Here is an 18,794-nt window from a genome sequence, read left to right as displayed (position 1 = left end):
TGCCTCATTTCAAGCCACTTGGACATCTGGGATTTGAAAATTCAACTTGAACATTTTTGAGTCTGAATTCTATTAAAGAGAACCCGGGGAAAGATGAGCAGAGATGGAGCAGAGTTAAAATGGGATAGAGAGAGACAGTTAAAAAGAAGTGTGTATGGGAGAAAATATTTTTTATTAAAAAATAAATTATATATATATATATATATATATATATATATACACACACACACACACACACACACACACCCTATTCATTTTGGGGGAGGCTTTCTGCTTCTTATGCATAGCCCAGATTTCCCCACTTAACTAGAAAAGATACAGAATTTTGGAATTACTTAGTTTTAAATTACAGGACAAAACATTTTGCAAATTCATTAATTTGGCAAACTCAGGCAACTCAGAAAAATAATTCAACATTTCTCACTCCACAAGTTTTGCCTCTCTAATTTCAAGCTCCTTGGATCTGGGATACAACCAGCATCACTGAAGTGTAACTTTTCCCCCGAGTGAACATTTATGCTGTATCAGCAGCAATATTTTTAACACTCACCAAGCCATGATAGAGAATAATAGTTTTATTAAAAGCCATCATTTTTGGTGTGATGTGCCAAACATGCAGTGTTCCCAGAGCCGTATGCTCTCTAACTGTCATCACTAAGGGGGAAGCGGAATTAAATAAAAAGGAAATGTCATAGAGCTCCTGCTCTGTTAGAAAGACAAGAGGGTGAGAAATAATCAATGTGCGTCAAACAGCATAGGACAAAACAAAGGACAAATGTTATTTTCAGGATTCTACAGGGGCACCATGAAACCATTTCCATAGTCTGCCAGAAAGCTAACACTTTGCAGAACTGATGAACTCAGCCTTACTTTAGGACTTTTAACAACACTTTCAATTAACCCTTTGACAAATGAGGAACCCTAACGCTTTTAAACTGAGAAAGGCAAAAGCAAGAGAGTTTGGTTCCAGGTTGCATTTCTTCAAAGTTCAGGGTTTTGGTTTTGGCACACCTCTATTTTTAATGCTGTTACCTTGAAATACTGAAGAGAGAGGAGAAGAAAGTCTTTACCACCTGAGTTCTGGGCTAGGGCTGTGCAGGCTTCTGTGTATTCTAGACTATGTGGGAATCCATGAATCCGGAGAACACTTAAAATTAGAACAGGTTTCACTCCTATCAATAAATCAGCTTTGGATCCAAATTAACTCATCCCCACCGGTAAAGAGACTAAAAAAAAAAGCAATGCCAACAACTCATTACTGATGAGCACCCCCTGAGTAAAGTAAGAATGTAACCTTGCCTGTGTTAGAGAAATTTTTCAAAAAACTGTCCCGGTATTGACAGTACTGGTTCAATTTCACCAATGTTAAAAAATCTTGAGCCCTAACGTAAATGAGCTGCTGGTGTTTTAAGCACTTGAGTCATCTAATTCAGCTTACGTGAGTCTAAGCCATATACTGCTTACAATGCTGGCAGCACTGTGTTCCAAGACCAATGTTCCCTCTAATTTTTTCCCACCCATGTGCGGAATGAATTTTGTTATGTGCACCAATATGGAAGTGATGTGTGACACATCACCTTCATATTGGTGCACATAACAAAATTCATGTGGTGGGGGTGGAGCAGAGGGGTTTGGAGTGTGGGAGGGGGATCAAGGCTGGGGCAGAGGATTGGGGTGCAGGCTCTGGGGTGGGGCCAAGAATGAGGGGCTCAGGGCTGGGGCAGAGGGTTGGGATGCAGGGGTGTGAGGGCTCTGGCTGGGGGCGTGGGCTCTGAGATGGGGCCGGGGACCAGGGCCCACTGCTGACACCATGTCAGGGTTCCCCCCCACTCTGAACTCCAGGGTACAGATGTGGGGACCCGCATGAAAGCTTATTTCTACCAGTTTAGGTTAAAACTTCCTCCAAGGACAAAGAATTTGTGCCTTGGGGGTATGCTGCCGCCACCAAGTGATTTAAAAAAGAATCAGGGAAAGGACCACTTGGAGTTCCTATTCCCCCAAAATATCCCCCCCAAGTCCTTACACCCCCTTTCCTGGGGAGGCTTGAGAATAATATCCTAACCAATTGGTTACAAAATGATCACAGACTAAACCCCTGGGTCTTAGGACAATAGAGAAATCAGTCATGTTCTTAAAAGAAGTATTTTTTTTTAAAAAAAGGTAAAAATCACCTCTGTAAATCAGGATGGAAAATAACTTTACAGGGTAATAAAAGATTCAAAAACACAGCAGAACTCCCTCTAGGCTTAGTTTCAAAGTTATAAAAAACAGGAATAAAACTCCCTCCAGCAAAGGAAAAATTCACAAGCAAAACAAAAGATAATCTAACACGCCTTGCCTGGCTTTTACTTACAACTTTTGTAATATGACAGACTTTTAGGATGGTTTATAGGAGAAGGAGTTTTCTGACCTGATGCATCTTTGCTTCCCAAGAGAACACACAAAAACAAAGCCTTCCCCCTGCCTAAGATTTGAAAGTATCTTCTTTCCCCATTGGTCCTTTTGGACAGGTGCCAACCAGGTTATTTGAGCTTCTTAACCCCTTACAGGTAAGGATGAATTCTAGGCTACCCTTAGCTGTATGGTTATGACAGGGCTCAAGGCTGGGGCAGAGGGTTGGGGTGCAGGCTCTGGGGTGGGGCAGAGGGTTGGGTTCGGGGACTGAGGGCGCAGGCTCTGGGGTGGGGGCAGGGATGTTTGGGGTGCAGAAGGATGCTTCGGGGCTATGGTGGGGAGAGAGGACTCCCCCAGCTCTCTCTCCCCACAGCCCTGCCTGGGCTGGGGTGGGGAGAGGCAGCTCCGGGGCTGGGGCAGCAGGATAGTCGCTCCTCCCCTGGCCCTGTCAGGTCCAGGCCAGGGGAGGGGCGTTCCGGCAGGTCCAGGCCATGACAGAATTGGGGCTAGAAGAGGGGATCCCCACCAGAATTGGGGCCAGGGGAGGGGCGCCCCGGCCTCAGCAGGTCTGGGCCATGGCAGAGTTGGAGTTGGGAGAGGGGCGCTCCGGCCATGGCAGGTACGGGCTGCCCCTCTCCTGGCCAGTTGTGTGCTGGGCTAGGTTGGGGCTGGGGGAGGAGCGGCCTGTACCTGCCACAGCCGGAGCGGAGCAACCCCAACTCTGCCAGGGCCTGGACCTGCCGGGGTGTCCCTCCCTTGGCTTGAACCCAGCCCTGACCTGCACCTGCCTCTCCTGGCCATTTGGGGGCAGGGATAGGTTGCAGCTGGTGGAGGAGCGCCCCTCCCCCAGCCACAGCAGGTCCCCGGGCGGGTTCCCCGAGCACCTGCGTAGCGCTAAATAGGCTGCTGTGTGGCCGCTCGGCTTACAAGGAACTTAGCCCAGGACTTCTGCCCATCATGCTGATCAATATTGTCTCACAGTTTCTTTGTGCTCCCTGTGTCTGTCTGTCTTTGGGGGCAAGAGCCATTTTTTTGTACAGCATCTAGTGCAATGGGGTCCATGACTGGGTCTCCTAGGGGCTACCACAATACAAATAAATGATAAATTATAATAATAGCTGATTCACAATGTCCCTAGTTGTACATAGGGTTTGTGTACGTCCAGGAGGAAAAAAGCATTTCAGTTTCAAACTGTAGCAGGAATACAATAAATGGGAGGGGAAAATTTAAACTTTAAAAAATATAAACATTTCTTTGGCTCGACTCTCTTTTCAAAAAATTGCAGATGATACAATACCATGAATTACGCTGAAAGGGATTGCTACATGTAGAACTATTGATATGATACAGACAAACTGCTTCAGGTTTCTGTGCAAGTCTTCCACAGTTCATTACATCACCATAAACTTGATTAGATGCAATAAAAGCTTTTATTTCTGCAGTTATAAAAAGGTTCTGTTAAATACCTGCTTTACTCCATAAACTACGTATGGGACCATACGTTTGATTGAATTTAATAAAGTAAGGCTGCTTGTTCTTTAAAATGCTGAATTCCTTCTCAAAATGCCCTTGACATCTGACACTAATTGGCACCATTGTAAAATAGTAATCCCAGAAGAGGCACCATTTACCCTGTTAAACCCCCAACCTACTTTCATGCTAGATACTTGACTACACAACATGTTCCCCAGCTGGCGAGGGTGGGTGAGCAGAGGCATTATGAGCAAAAGCCTAGGAGTGTCCCCTTCAAGATGCACTTTAGCTCCAATGGATTAAAGATCTAAGGGTGCTTCCCTACTTTACCTACATTGCCCTGGGCTGGCCACACAGTACTGGCTCTCTAGCAAGTGATTTTTTATTGCGCCTACCTTGGCAGCTGTGGTTGTCCTCTGACAGAACAAGCCCCCTTGGGCACTCACACTGGTATGTGTCCTCCACTGCAATACAGGTGTGGCTGCAGCCTCCATTGTTATTGTGGCAACCTTCAATTTCTAAGAGAGAAAGTATTGGAATGATTAATAATGTTTGAAATATTAACACTGGAAATCACTAAACACCAATTTAACCATAAATTCCTTTCTTAAATCCAAAGTCTTATGCAGTTACTCTAAACATGCCTTAAAAAAGCCTAAATAAGAAGCTATTTACTACATCCAAACAGTAACAAAACATTTATAAGCATTTGATCAAGATACTTATAAATGAGCCAAACCCAAAGGTGCTCAGACCCATGTTGGTCGGCTCCAACATGGTCAGGCAGGTATGAGCAATGAATCTGTTAAGAACTGACTTTTTATACCCTTTGACAAAAAAGGATGTCATTGCCAATTACTGACTTCAGCTAAAAAACAGTTTGCGACAATTCACCCTTATGTACAGTTTTAATCCGGATAAGATTTACGATCTCCTTTCTTCCCAAGGCCATTCCTCCCCTCCTTTTTGATGTCCAACTGTTTTCCCATTGTACCTGGGTTCACACAGGCTTGACAACTAGTGTGTGGGCTGGGGAAGGGCTGTGTTAGCTCATTTTAAGACAGATTCTCTTTGATTTAAAACCATCTGCAGTCACCCCTACTGGTTAGAGGGCTTCTTTTTAGAAACTTCCCCTTATCTTATTAGTTATTCTTTGAACCAGACATCCTCCCCTTCTTTATTCCTTCTGGCCTTACCACTTACTATTTTCAAGGCCTTCCCCTCTACTTGCTAGTCAGGGCCTTTCTTTACAACACATATATATTTCCTTAATCAACCTTAAACTCACTTTAAATTCTTTAATTTTATACTTATCCTAGAGAAAGAAACACTAAATGTCTGTTATGCATCTTACTGAGTATATTTCTGGCTGTATGAAGAGCATTTTGACTAGATTAGAGCTTTGGGGGTAATAATTGGGTGAGATTTACTTCAAGAAAATTTTGTGGAAACCAAATTGAAAAAGCATTTGCAATGCTAGCAGTCACTCCAGTTTGTCAGATTTCACATGTTTGCTATTACTCTCTGAGTTTAACAGGGCACTAGTAAAAGTTTGTGAAATTTTCCCTTGTTTGCTGACTACAAATGTGGTCCAATTACATTTTAAAAGGTGTAAAACTTGCACTGTATTGGATTTTTTTTAGCTTTTAGGAAAGAAGGGTCCTACTGAACCTATACTAAGTAGTGCATTTTACTAGTATTTGTTTGTTGGGTCTATAGAACTAAAGCATTCACACAAAAATAATTTAGAACATGTGTGTTTGCAAACGAAAAATGTTCCTGATGAGGGCTTACCTCATCTTACAGCTCTACAACCCCACTGATTTTAAGGCAGTTTAATGGGTGAACTGAGGGCACAAATTAGCCAGGACCTCTAAGAGAGATTTGAACTATTCCTTATACATCTCAATAGGGTGTTAATTCTGAATCACAATGACAACATATTTAGTATCTATCTATTTCTCTGCTAATTGTTTCAGCACATGTATAGCTACTCTCTAGAACTGTGAGTAAAGTTTAGGATTGTAGGGGGAGCTTCAGCAGAGTAAAAAACCAACCAAATAAACAAAAAAAAACCCCTACAACTCTCAACCATAACTGGGACTAACTGATATTTTCCCACCCACCAATTCCATCCCTAGATCATCTTTTGCCAGATTATGGCAATATAAAATCCGGCTTATGCCCTACACATGGGTCCCTATTGCCCTGTTCCATGCCTCATCATTTTGTTTCCATTCCTTCATCACTATATGGGGTGATGGTGAGAGGGGTCATGCACAGAGCAGCTGACAGCTGTGCTGGTAAGGTCTCGTCACTACATGATTTGCACTTAAGTCGTGTTTCAAGGTTATCTCCATCCTTCCTTTTTTCTCTTTATGAAGATAAAAGCCTCTTATGTCTGCTAGCAACAAATAAAAATCTTGTTTACAAATGTATGTTTTTATTGGAAACAATACTGGAAGAGTGCGAAGGAGCCTCTTCATCACTCTCTTCTAATTGCTTCAGGAGTAAAATTACTGGCAAGTACAACAGTAACACAAGTGAATTTCACACCAGCTGAAAAATGCCATGACTGACCGAGTACTGTGGGATAATATTTATGCAGGAAAATAATGTAATGATTGATGTAACTTTATGGAAGTATGACATAGAAGGTGCTATTCAGAGCTGTAATTCCATGCTGGTACCTTTATCCTTTTGCCTTTTAACTCACCTTCACAGGTTTTACCATCCTTTTCCAGTGTGCGCCCTATTCCACATTCGCAGCGATAGGAGTTCTTCAGATTCACACAAAACTCACTGCAACCTCCATTATCCTGTTCACATTCATTCTCATCTGCAGGAAGCAAATACTGTAATAATACACAATTTTGCAACACACAGCCTGTAAAATGGGTCTGAAGCACATGGCTGCTGGTAAGAAACTGGACTTTATTTTCTGGCCAACTCACACGAGCTAGATCTAGGAATCAATACTCTTATCACATAACGGGGTCATAGCCACTGACTGCAGTGAACACCTCAGCTACTCTGAGTCTGCCTGAGGAACAAGGCTGAATATAAAGGAAAAACAGGTCACAAACAGTGACATGCACACAAACTATTTCATGGGGAGGATGACAGTATGCAACTTCCCCAGCGTGTATGTGTTAATTATTTGAGAGGGCATGGAAAAGGTAAAGGTTGCCTTTGAATCCCTTGGCTGAGCGCCAGGAATTCCTCCTAATTTTTCCCATTTTACAGCTATTCCTGAAGCCTGTAGATTCTTTTCCCTTTTGAGCTAAAAGGCTCACTCTTTATAGGGAATCCTGGTTCTTTAAACTTGATTTACTCTTTGCCTGCATGCAATGAACACATTAAAGGGGGCGGGAAAGGGGCGGCGAGGGGAGTGATTGCTGGCAGCAGGCCACAAGAGTGACAATTTTTCTAAGTCGAGGTAAAATGACAAGGTTATCAATCAGCCAAGCTTGGATTTTCTCTACACAGGTTGCTAGTTATTATTTATTAGCTGACAGAAGCTAAAAATAAGAAAAATGTAGTTTTAAAAGACAGTACAGAGATGAGTTCTTTTAGGTAATACTAGTCCTCACATGCCCTACACAATCAGTTTGTAGCTGGTGACATAATCTACTTCCACAAGTGACACAAGCTTGATGTCCTTAGCTTAAGGCATAAGCTGCAACCCATCCTTTACCCTTTAAGGAAAACGTTGAGTGAATTTAGGAGACACAGAGATACTGCTTTTCATAGAGATAAGGCATGTTGACCAATTTCTTTCTTTCTTTCTTTTTAATGCTTTGGGTTGAAATTTAGTGTTTATGAAAATGAGGGATGATTGGGGTGGCTAGAAAGAGACCTAAAGCAGGAATAGGCTGTGCTGAGTTCTTTTAATGGCTCTACTAAAGGCTGTACCCTTTCAACATTATTCAGCCAGAGACCCTTTAAATCTAGTCTTGTAATTCCACAAAATTCTGCCCACAGACTTTAATACTGTCTCACTGGTACTCTAGTTCTGCTTATCAAAGCAGAGACGATCAACAAAGGGGATTTTATGAAGACAAGTGTCACTTCGGGAACGAGGTTGACGGATTGTAGTTTCAGCTATGACAATCTGGGATTGACTCAAGGTCTCCAAGAGGTGAAAAGTAAGTGTGTAAATAGTATTATTAACCCACTAGGATAGGATTTAGGCTTCCTGCCATAAACCAACCTAACTCAAACTCATAATTTGGTTTGCAGGTGAATGTATTTAATTTAAGAAAACTGAAAAGAACTGCAGGATAAGCAGTTCAGAACTGGGATTCAACATATATAACATCTGTAGTATATTGCATAAGTCAGTCTAGTTCAGCGCAAGCCAGAATTCCCAGATGCTGCTGTTTACTTCCAGACCTCAATGGATCATGAGATTAGTAATGGGGTACACAGACTTTCACTTTGAGGTCACTGGTGAACTCCAGCCCATGTCAGCAGGGATGAAGTTATTACCATCTTCTGACTATTCAGTGACTGCAGTGAAATGGCCTGATGGCCTCAGTCCAGTAGTGAACAGATATTTACAATGCAAAACCCACTCTGACAATTATCAGTGTCAGCAAAGAAACCTGCAGTTCTCTCCTCTATAGAGCTGATCTCCCACAGCTGTGGATTGAAAGCGTATTGGTGAGGCTATGTGAGGAAATTTGCGCTGCTGCTCTGTAGACATATAAAGGGAATCAGTCTGCAGGGCTGTCAGTCCATCATTATGCCTAATCCCTTCTCCACTATAATCAGACCATAATGAAAAAGCCCGGGAGCGGAGACAGATCTCACCACTAGTCCTGAAGGCCAATAGACTCAGGTTCTGGTGGGCCAGAAGAGGAAAAAAGTTCCTGAGCGAGGGCCCTCCACTGAAAAAGTACCAGCCCCATGCCACCTAAATCTGGGAACTCTTACCTATTGGTCACAGATTATCAAGCATAGTCTCTCTGCCTCCAAGCTACATTTGCAGAGACAGAAATCTAAAAATCCAACAGGTGATTTGAAGATACTGGGTCCCAAGCCCTGGATAGGACCCTGCAAGGACAGTAAGATCGTCAGCATCACCAATCTTAGCATTTAGCACTGTGACAGTGAATACAACTGTTTGGAGGAGTGAGGAATTCCACAGAGCCATGAAGGAAAAGCCTCTCATGACAGACACTGAGCCTATTGTTGAATATGAATGAGCAGTGACCTTCCAAAGCAAATCATCACTGACAGCAAAGCTGCTGCCCTCTGATTAGCTCTTCATTAAACCAACTGCTGATCCACACAGAACACAAATTCACCCTCAGAAACTTCATGGCCTCAGGGACACCAGGATAATGGTCATTCAGGTGCTGAGTTAATGGTGGAAAACTCCAAAGGTGAGATCATTGACCTGCAAACAATGTAGACTTGTTACAAGCAACAAGGGGTAAAATTAGTCCCAAACATATCTGTCTCTCCCCCTCCCAGCTTTTTTTTTTAAGCAATTAACTGGGAGATGAGTAACTAAAGGAACAGAAAGGAAACGTCAATAACTTTAGTCCCTTTCTCCAGATGGTTTCTCCTCACATTTCCTATGCCCCTCTGTTCCTGCCCTTACCAAGACAGGTCTGTCCATCAGGTCCCAGTGTCGTCCCCAAGGAACACATGCAGTCTCCAGTATCCAAGCAGGAGCCATGGCAATCCACCACATCACAGATATCATAGAAATCTGCAGAATGACAAGAGCACTGTTCATCTAGAATACTGAGAATCTAGACAACTAGTTCTACCATTAGTGCTATGAGTTTCATGTTCTCAGCTAAATTGATAAATTACAAGCCCGGCCTAGAAAAGCACTGGTCTAATTAAATCAATTTTGAATTGATCTGTTTAAACTTCTAATGTAGGAGACATTTAAACTGGTTTAAAACTCATTTAATTTGGACTATCTTAATTTACCCATTCAAATCTAGTTTTGGTCATTTACAGACACAATCTAAACCGATTTAAGTGAGGGTTAAACCATTTTAAGTATGTCTACATTAGAGGTTGGCACTAGTTTAACTAGACAGATTTAAAACTGATTTAGTGAAACAGTTGCAACTTTTCTAATATAAACAAGTTTATGCTGCATCAGTCTGACAAGCTTTTGTGCAAGAAGAAAATAAACCAGTCATCTTCTCTCACAGACATAGAGACATCTTCTAAGCCAAAGGATCTTTTCCTGCTTTTTATTTATGTATTTATATGAAAAATTCAGGTACCATATCTCCCCGTTTTTCCTGGAAGACTTTGTGGATGACTGAAGAACTAGTAGGTTTATGGGTTTGATTACATGGAGAAAACACAGACTTTTTAAAGTTATAAATTAAGTAGTTGAAATTGTCCCATAGAATCTGGAACTCACCCCAAATCATGGAGGTTTCTGGATTCTGTTGTCAATTCAGCCTCAGCCTAGTTCTGCAAAAGTCATAGGTAGAGCCCTACCAAATTCATGGTCCATTTTGATCAATTTCATGGTCAGAGGATTTTAAAAATAATAAATTTCATGATTTCAGATATTTAAATCTGAAATTTCATGGTGTTGTAACTGCAGGGGTCCTGATCCAAAATGGGGTAGTGGCGGGTGAGTGTCGCAAAGTTATTGTAGGGGTATCATGGTATTGCCACCCTTACTTCTGTGCTGCTGCTGGTGACAGCACTGCCTTCAGAGCTGGGCGGCCAGAGAGTGACAGCTGTTGGCCGGGAGCCCAGCTCTGAAGGCAGCACCACTGCCAGCAGCAGCACAGATGTAAGGGTGGCATGGTATGGTATTGCTACCCTTACTTCTGTGCTGCTGCCTTCAGAGCTGTGCCCTTGGACAGCATCCACCACTCTCCGGCTTCCCATTGCCACCCTGACTTCTGCGCTGCTGCTGACGGTGTTGCCTTCAGAGCTGTGTGCCTGGCCAGCAGCCGCCACTTTCCAGCCAGCTCTGAAGGTAGCTCAGAAGTAAGGGTGGCAATACCCCATCCCTCATACAATAACCTTGCAATTCAAGCAAATGCACCCTGCAAACTTCTTTTGGGTTGGGACCCCCAGTTTGAGAAACTCTGGTCTCCCCTGTGAAATCTGTATAGTATTGGGTAAAAATATTCAAAAGGCTAGAATACATGGTGGAGATCAGATTTCACGGTCCATGACATGTTTTTCATGGCGTTAATTTGGTAGGACCCTAGTCATAGGAGCTGGGCTGATGCTGTTTTCATAGCCTGGGCTTTCCTTACTCTTTTATGTTCTTTAGGATATCTAATTTCTAGGCACAAGGGAACTCCCCCACTTTTCAACTGTTTTGCAGCACTGTCATTGTGGAGTCCTCACTTCACATATCAACAGTGTGAAAGACCCAGCCCTCTGGCCCCAGAACCCTCCCTTACTTGAGAGCTGGCAGGAAGCCCTACCCCCGCTTTCTGCTGCCAGCTCTCCTCCTGCTAGAGGATGGAAATGCCATTGACAGATTCTGAGGCCAGAACAGACCACTATGATCATCTAGTCTATAGACCAGAAGGGACCACTGTGATCTAATCAATCACATTTTGTATAACACAGGCCATAGGATTTCCTGCCCAGAGTCTGAGCTCAGGGCTTGGGAAAAGACTCAGGGAGCAGCCTGTCTTGCGTGGCCACTGCGGGATGGCACCACACTGTGGCACTACGATTAAGAGGCTAATGTTGGAGGGGCACTTGGACTGTTTGTTTGCTGATAAAGGTGTTGGAGTGATTTCTGGATGCATTCCTGCCTCCGCATTGTAAGTAGGAGGATTCCCCACCCCAAGGCAAGGGGTGGGAGTCAGGAACTAATTACCAGAGAGGGGAAACCCCCAACACAGTTGTCACTCAGAGAAGAATAAAGAGATTGTCAAAAAAAAGAAAGGACTCTTGTGGTTACTTACGCCCACAGTACACATGGAAGCAGACACTAGGCTTGGTTAAGCGGTAGACATAATACCCGCCGGGACATGCCTTAACATCAATCGTGGTGTTCCAAAGGCAACAGTTCCCACTGAAACTCGCACAGGCTTGTCTTTGGACAATGCCATCCAACTCTCCAGGGTGGCTGCCGTTTAGCCAGATGGGAGCATGGGTCCCGCAGTGGTTCTCTGGGATGCAGAAGGTAGGCATGGCATCGCCAGCCATGCCAGTGAAGCGGTACCACTCCCCATCTATGTGGCTATCGCATGTAGGCTGGTCATGGGAACCATTTATCTGGTGATCAGTGTTCCTCCAAGGCTCATTCAGGCTGATATAGGCAGAGCAAGGGTCCAGAGCTGAGTCATATGATAAGAGAGAAGAGGGAGAACCCAGTGATAATCAAACCATGTTTACTGACAGGTAACTGTAGAAACCAGAAAATAATTATTTTTCCATTCCTGATATAGCAGAATCTTCTTAATGGACAGAGATCCCAGAGGAGACAGAATGATGCTGGTAAAGTGATTGTCCCATTTACCAGAAACTCAGAGGAATGAAGTATTCTGAAAGTGCAACTTAATTAATTCCTGTAAAAACAAGCAATGTAAAGGAGCATTCGAGCACATAAAATGTTATATGACTGTAAGAATGACTTGCAGAATAACTACTATGTAATGGATACTTGGAGCATAGCAGAACGAAGCGAACTAGTGGAAAACATTTTCGCAAATTCAAGTTCTGACTGGTGACTAAGCTTGCAGGGAACATCAAGTGGATCAGACACCATTATTTAAGTAAAATTGAAATGCCTTGTATAGCATCAGTTCTTTGGCATTCATCCATTAGCTGGGGCCGCATATGTGTCTGACCCATTAGAGTCAATTCTAATTCTCCCCCAGACTTCAGAAGGAGGAGGATCGAGTTCCAAGTGGATTTTGAGGCATTTATAAAATCCATAAAAAGCATTCAACAATAGCACAGTTCACTTTTTGTCAAGTACTAGTTTTCTATGGATAGAAGTCAGAAATCATCACTAGAAGTAGCTGTTAGAATGCAAGCAATAGATAGGTGGTGAACATATTCATGTTACAGTTCTACAAATGGAAAATATCTGCCTGTTATCTTGGCTATGGATCTGGCCCAGAACCTACACAAGAGTCATTAGAATCCAATATAACTGTAAACCCTCCTCAGGCAGTTCAAACTGCTGTTTTTAGATTAGCTCTCCATCATCCACCCCCTTGTGTAGCCTCGTACTGTATACCGGTGCAAAGGGCTACCATGTTGACTTGCTACGGTTTTTGCACCCACTTTGCTTAGTGTAAATTACTACACAAGGGCGAGGCAGTGGAAAAAATCAGGTACCTGGCATTTAAAGACCAGTGTGGACTTGCCCAGACTACCCCAAGAAACTTGTCCTCATTATTTCTTCTGCCCTTTAAAACTCCCCCTCCTCTGACTCAATACATTCATTATGGTTGGTCTGACCACCTTCAGCTGCCATCTAAAACAGCCTTCCTATCACTTCTCTTCATATGTCACCTCAAAACCTACTGAGTGCAGTGCTCTGAATTGGGACATGCTGGGAACCAGCATCTACTGACTTCAATGGGAGGTGTGTGTGTGCAAAATAACTAAAATGGAAGAATACCGTACCATTGAAAATACATGAACAAAAATATTCAGTGTATTTTCATCTTTCTTGTATTTAGTCTGTTTCTAGACTAAAAGATTGGAACTTAGATTTTCGCAATATATTAACACCTGGTTAACTACCACTAACCATGACTGGATTTGTCTCCTGTAAGCAGAAAGTATGCTAATATTGTCCTGACTAAGGAGAATTCATTACCTTCAGTAGCATTAGACTAATAAAGCCAGTCATTCTGATTAAGCACATCCCATCCAAGTAGAATACACAGTCTCTCTCTCTCTCTTTAATATACTTCTTTCATATATTCTGTACTTTCTCTCTCTGCTATTTATTATTTAACTTAGTTCTAAAGAATGGTGTGATGCAGTTTATATGAAAGATGCCATTCAGAATTAACTATTGTTTTTATTAAAATGTTCTAGATACTGTCTTTGTATAGTACAGTCTTTATCATTGCTTCACTTGCTCTGAAATGGGAATTATAAGTGCTTTGAGGAATGGTTTAAAGATTGTCTAATTTAACTGTATCCTCTGTAAATACCTGTTTCTGTCACCGAATGCTATCTTGAACCTTCCTATAATACACCAAGACTCTTAAAGGAATCTCGCACTAAACATCCTTACACCATCTGCAACCACAGATGTGTCTCATTTGGCTTTGAGTTCAGTAAAAGAGAAAAAAAAAAGAAAAAAAAAAACCAGCTGCAGAAGCCATTAGAGGGCTGCTAAGCTATGAGAGGGAGCTGTAGGAGATCAGGTTTGGAGCATGGAGGAAAACTTTTAAAGAAGTTTTGGTACCATTGTTTTTAAGTGATGAGCAGAAGAACAGATTTAAAGAAAACTTGCTACATGATGTGTATTCCTTAGCCCTGACAAGAACTGCAGAGGGAAGCCATCATTAGGCATCTCAGATCTCTGAAGAGACTCACTATGCATTTCTCTTTCCCAGTCATGCCACCCTTTTAAAGACAGTATTCCCAAAGAGATTAATTTATCCCCCTAACAAGGACAGACTTGAACCCACTATTTAAGATGTCCCAATCCTGTCTTCTCTTAACAGCGGAATGAACTAATTTCATGGAAGAACTAGGCTATTCCTGTATCCAGAACAGATACAACTGAAATAGCCTCTTTCACACTTACCTGGCCTTTCTCCTTAATGCTTTAGTTTCAGGTTTCAGAGTAGCAGCCGTGTTAGTCTGTATTCGCAAAAAAGAAAAGGAGTACTTGTGGCACCTTAGAGACTAACAAATTTATTTGAGCATAAGTTTTTGTGATGCATCCGATGAAGTGAGCTGTAGCTTATGAAAGCTTATGCTCAAATAAATTTGTTAGTCTCTAAAGTGCCACAAGTACTCCTTTTCTTGTTTGCGAATACAGACTAACCCGGCTGCTACTCTGAAACCTGTTATTATGCAAGGCACCGAATTTAGCCATATGGAGTGGAAATCTATCAACTTCTTGAAAAAACTCGTACAGATACAGACAGATATCCTCTTCCTGGAATGCATCCAATGAAGTGAGCTGTAGCTCATGAAAGCTTATGCTCAAATAAATTTGTTAGTCTCTAAGGTGCCACAAGTCCTCCTTTTCTTTTTTGCTTTAGTTTCAATGACTTTCTTATTTTGGGTTTCGGATGGGTTACTGTCCAAGATTAAAAGCTCTGTGTTAGCAACAAAAAGGTGGCAAAGTGAGGAATCCCCTGTCCACTTCCCAACTTAGCAGCACTGAAGATATATACAATGCAATTAGCTTCTATATAGTGTCTTTCACAGATGGGATAAGAAAACACTTGCCACAGAGAGCTTGTCATTAGCTAAACAGATAAGAAAGGTTTTAAAGGTGAGATTTAGAGAATGGAACAATGCAGGAATTGGAGAGAGAGAGAAGGGGGAACTCCAGACTGATGAAACAGCTCAAGCAAAAGAACACCCCCCCCCCACCCAGACTGAAAGCAGTTTCAGGCAGGAGGGGACAATAGTGACTAAAATATTCCTGAGCCCTTAGAACACTGAAGACTAATACAGCTATTCGCAGACAAACACAGCTGCAAGATTCTGCAGCTACTGCCTCCGCAGGCACTGTTCTAAATGCCAGTTCTTTCGGACACTGCAGCTAGTGGAAAACTTTTTTGGGGGGTGGGTGGGAAATTAAAAAAAAAAAGTTGACAAAAAATGTGAAAGTCATTCAAATTTTTAAAATCAAAACTGCTATATTTTTATGTTTCATTTCCATCCCCCACCCCTTCACACACCCCTTCCATTAGCTTTGCTGAGTGCTCTTGGAAATAGCATGGTCAACTTAGTGCTAGGAGAACGTTAACTTTCATTTAAGCATTTCCATTTTTAACCTTGCTGATACGACTAATGTTTGTTTATGTACTTTAACATATATAATTACATAGCTCATGATCTAATAAGCGTTCATGAGTCCGACATTCTGGATAAAGGTCAATCCTGTATGTTTTGGGTAAGTGGAAGTTTCTGCTCTGAGAAGTAGTAGTAATGGAACAGCAGGGATGCTGTAGTTCTCCAAACTGAGCTGTATTGCTAGATCATGTGAGGAACTAGCACAGTACCTGCCCACCCTAGTCAAAAGAGAGTCTCCACCATTAATGAATATTAAAATTTCCCCAGCTTTTAACTATAAATAAATGGAGATGTTGCCTGTTTAGCCAGGGTCCAAACACTCTGACAGAAAGGACTTTCTGTGTAGAACAGGAGGTTGTAAAACTCCTCAAGATATTTCTAATACTGATTCCTGAATCTACCACTCTTTTATCCAAAAGGAGCACAAGGCCTCCCAGCCTAAGACCCAAAATACCATGCACATAGATACTCCTAAAAGCAGTGCCACTTGTGGTTACTCACCCACTGAAGATATTGGCTGTAACTGGACATAGATACAGAAGGAGAAAAACAAGTACTGGAACATCCCACTCAACCAAGTAAAAGTTGCACCTGAGCAAAAACTCCCTGTAACTGCCTGCTCCCACTCCGTCTGGCCTCACTGTCCTTCTCTCTGACTGCCTCTCCTAATGGTGTGCGTGTTTTGACCCCAAGCTCTGGGAAGTGTGGTGGCGCTAGTGCTATTGGAGGGTTTATCAGAGGAAGAGGCTGAGGGGATGCTGGGCACAACTTCAGCCTTGACCTGCACACAGCAGCGCTGGCCTTTACTGACCAATCTTGTTTTTAAACTCATCCCGTATTGTTTTCTTTCAGTGACACCTCTAGTATCTTATCTGAAGGGGAATTCTAATGGAGGAGACACCCGGACATCCTGGAAGGCTGGAAGAGAAGGGCAGATTGGTGCTAGCTGTTATCTCAGCTCTTTCCACAAGTCATATGACTTCATGGTGCTCATTACGCTCCCTCCAGTTAATGACAGACAATTGGAAAGTTTTAACTGGAGGAGGCAGTGGAAGGAAGGATGAAAACTAAACCTCTCCTGCAGAGACTACCCAGGATGGAGCATTGCTGTAATGGGAACATCAGTCAAAGCGAAGAGAGGTGTCCTACAATGGACACTTTCCACTAGAGAGCAAATATCCTGACCATCTGAGTCATGAGTTTTGTATGGAGTCTGTTCAGTGCACAAGAAACATGCTACTTACAGTAAGTACTGCAGGCTGGGAACATGCAGCTTCATTCAGCTACATAGCAAACAGAGTGGGGGAAAACACCCACTGACTAAACCGGAAAGGGGCGGGGGAATCCAATTAACCCTCTGAAGACCGCTTTACTACCTGAAGGTACTATCAACAGGTCATTAGTGGATATACCTACCTTGACCCTCTTTTTATACTGAATGTACTCCAGCAAAAATCATTTTATTTTGCAATGCACCTTTTAAACCTGTTAGTCAGTTGTTGAAGCCAAGTTAGTGTCTGTGAAAGTCACGACCATGTGTTCCGCAGTTTGTGAGAAACAAATGTGGTAGCCTCCAACACAGCACCCAAAAGTCAGCTCCTTGCTACACTCACCAGAGAAGCTGACAACTTAATGAGCAGACAGGGGAATGATCTCTCATTCCTTTACCAGCCATAGCCTGGCAGGCCAGGGTAGCGGGTGTGCAGCTCCCCCCTGGCTTCCTCCATGGGGACCCAGACTCCCACAAAATGCAGGAGGCACCCTCGGCCCTTGAGCGGACTCGCCCAGAGTCTCTCGGTCCCTCTCTGTCCCGCCGCCGGCCCACAGAACCAGCCCAAATCCTCCAGCAGCCACTCAGGCCAGGCTATAGCTCTTGCTGAAGGAGACAGATTAGCAGTCTAAGTAGCCTATTTTAAACACCTGTGGGCCCTTTGTGCCATGTGCTTTGCAGCAGCTGCCTGCTCCCCTCCCAGGAATGCAGCAGGCCTTCATCAGCCCCAGAGGGCCCCAGTGCCCCCTGGATGCTCAGAGCCAGGGAGTCTGGCACAGCTCCACCCCATTCAGAGTCCCAGGTTGAACTGACCAGCACTGGTGTGTAACAGGAGCCTCCGCATTATGTCCTAACTGGTTCCAACTGGCTCATGCCAGAGCCTCTTAAAGATAGTTTTCCCCAGCTCCAGGATTAGGTGAGCACATATCTCACCCCAGAGTCTCTGTGCTAGGCTCTGAGCTGGTACAGGGATGAATTTGACACCCTGAAACTACAGGTTTAAATCCCAGCAGGGGTCACTCTGCCGTTTGTCCTTCTGAAGTACATAATTTGAATTCAGCAGAGTTTATTGGAGAAGGGAGATTTCAGGGGGAAACTGGTATAGAGTGCCTCAGTGCTCTGCATAGATATTCAAGACCCATACATGTTGTATAAAAAAAACCTTTTCCTCTTTCTCTTTGGGTAAAAATTGCCCTTACCAGTGATATATTACTGTATATTGCTTCCCTGGCTGCTCACGTCCACCTCAGCAGTGGCTGTATTTCAGGAGTGAAGCAACTTCCATATCTATATAGTTTGTAAAGGCTTTTGAGATTTGTTGTGATGAAGGTTGCTATATTAATACCTGGTACAGCCCCGACCCATAAAATAGGGTTGCTAACTTTCTATTCAAACAAAACCAAACACCCTTACCCTGCCCCTGCCTCTGCCTCTGCCTCACCCCTTTTCCAGGGTCTTGGCCCCTGCTCACTCCATCCTCCCCACCCTCACTTACTCGCTCCTTTTCACCAGCTGGCTCAGGGGCCTGAGGTGTGGGAGGAGATGAGGGCTCTTGCTGGGGGTGCAGGCTCCAGGATGTTGGAGGGGGGCTCTATGCTAAGGCAGTGGGTTGAGATGGAAGAGGGGGTGAGGGCTCCAGCTGGGGCTTAAGATGAAGTGTTTTGGGTGCAGGAGCGTGCTCTGGGCTGGG

The 18,794-nt window shown here is 43.3% G+C and overlaps 1 protein-coding gene across 3 annotated transcripts in view; it reads right to left on the bottom strand.

Moving 5' to 3' along the window:
• Positions 1 to 17,686, bottom strand: part of OIT3 (oncoprotein induced transcript 3) — a 29,249-nt gene extending 11,563 nt beyond the window's left edge. The window contains exons 1-5 of one of the 3 annotated variants that reach the window (XM_038411804.2): positions 17,448 to 17,686; positions 11,793 to 12,167; positions 9,479 to 9,589; positions 6,584 to 6,706; positions 4,263 to 4,385 (exon numbers count right to left, since the gene is read on the bottom strand). In XM_038411804.2, the coding sequence (XP_038267732.1) occupies positions 4,263 to 4,385; positions 6,584 to 6,706; positions 9,479 to 9,589; positions 11,793 to 12,036 (601 nt within the window). In that variant the 5' untranslated portion in view covers positions 12,037 to 12,167; positions 17,448 to 17,686. Of the gene's footprint in view, positions 1 to 4,262; positions 4,386 to 6,583; positions 6,707 to 9,478; positions 9,590 to 11,792; positions 12,168 to 16,335; positions 16,735 to 17,078; positions 17,162 to 17,447 lie in introns of those variants that run through there. The other 2 variants (XM_038411803.1, XM_038411801.2) reach the window with 2 other exon arrangements.
• Between the last annotated feature and the right edge of the window lie 1,108 nt (positions 17,687 to 18,794).

The sequence above is a fragment of the Dermochelys coriacea genome, chromosome 7 (assembly GCF_009764565.3).
Source record: "Dermochelys coriacea isolate rDerCor1 chromosome 7, rDerCor1.pri.v4, whole genome shotgun sequence".
In the NCBI taxonomy this organism is placed as follows: domain Eukaryota; kingdom Metazoa; phylum Chordata; order Testudines; family Dermochelyidae; genus Dermochelys; species Dermochelys coriacea.
Note: the sequence above shows the minus strand (reverse complement) of the source record. Positions and strands in the feature narration are given on the sequence as shown.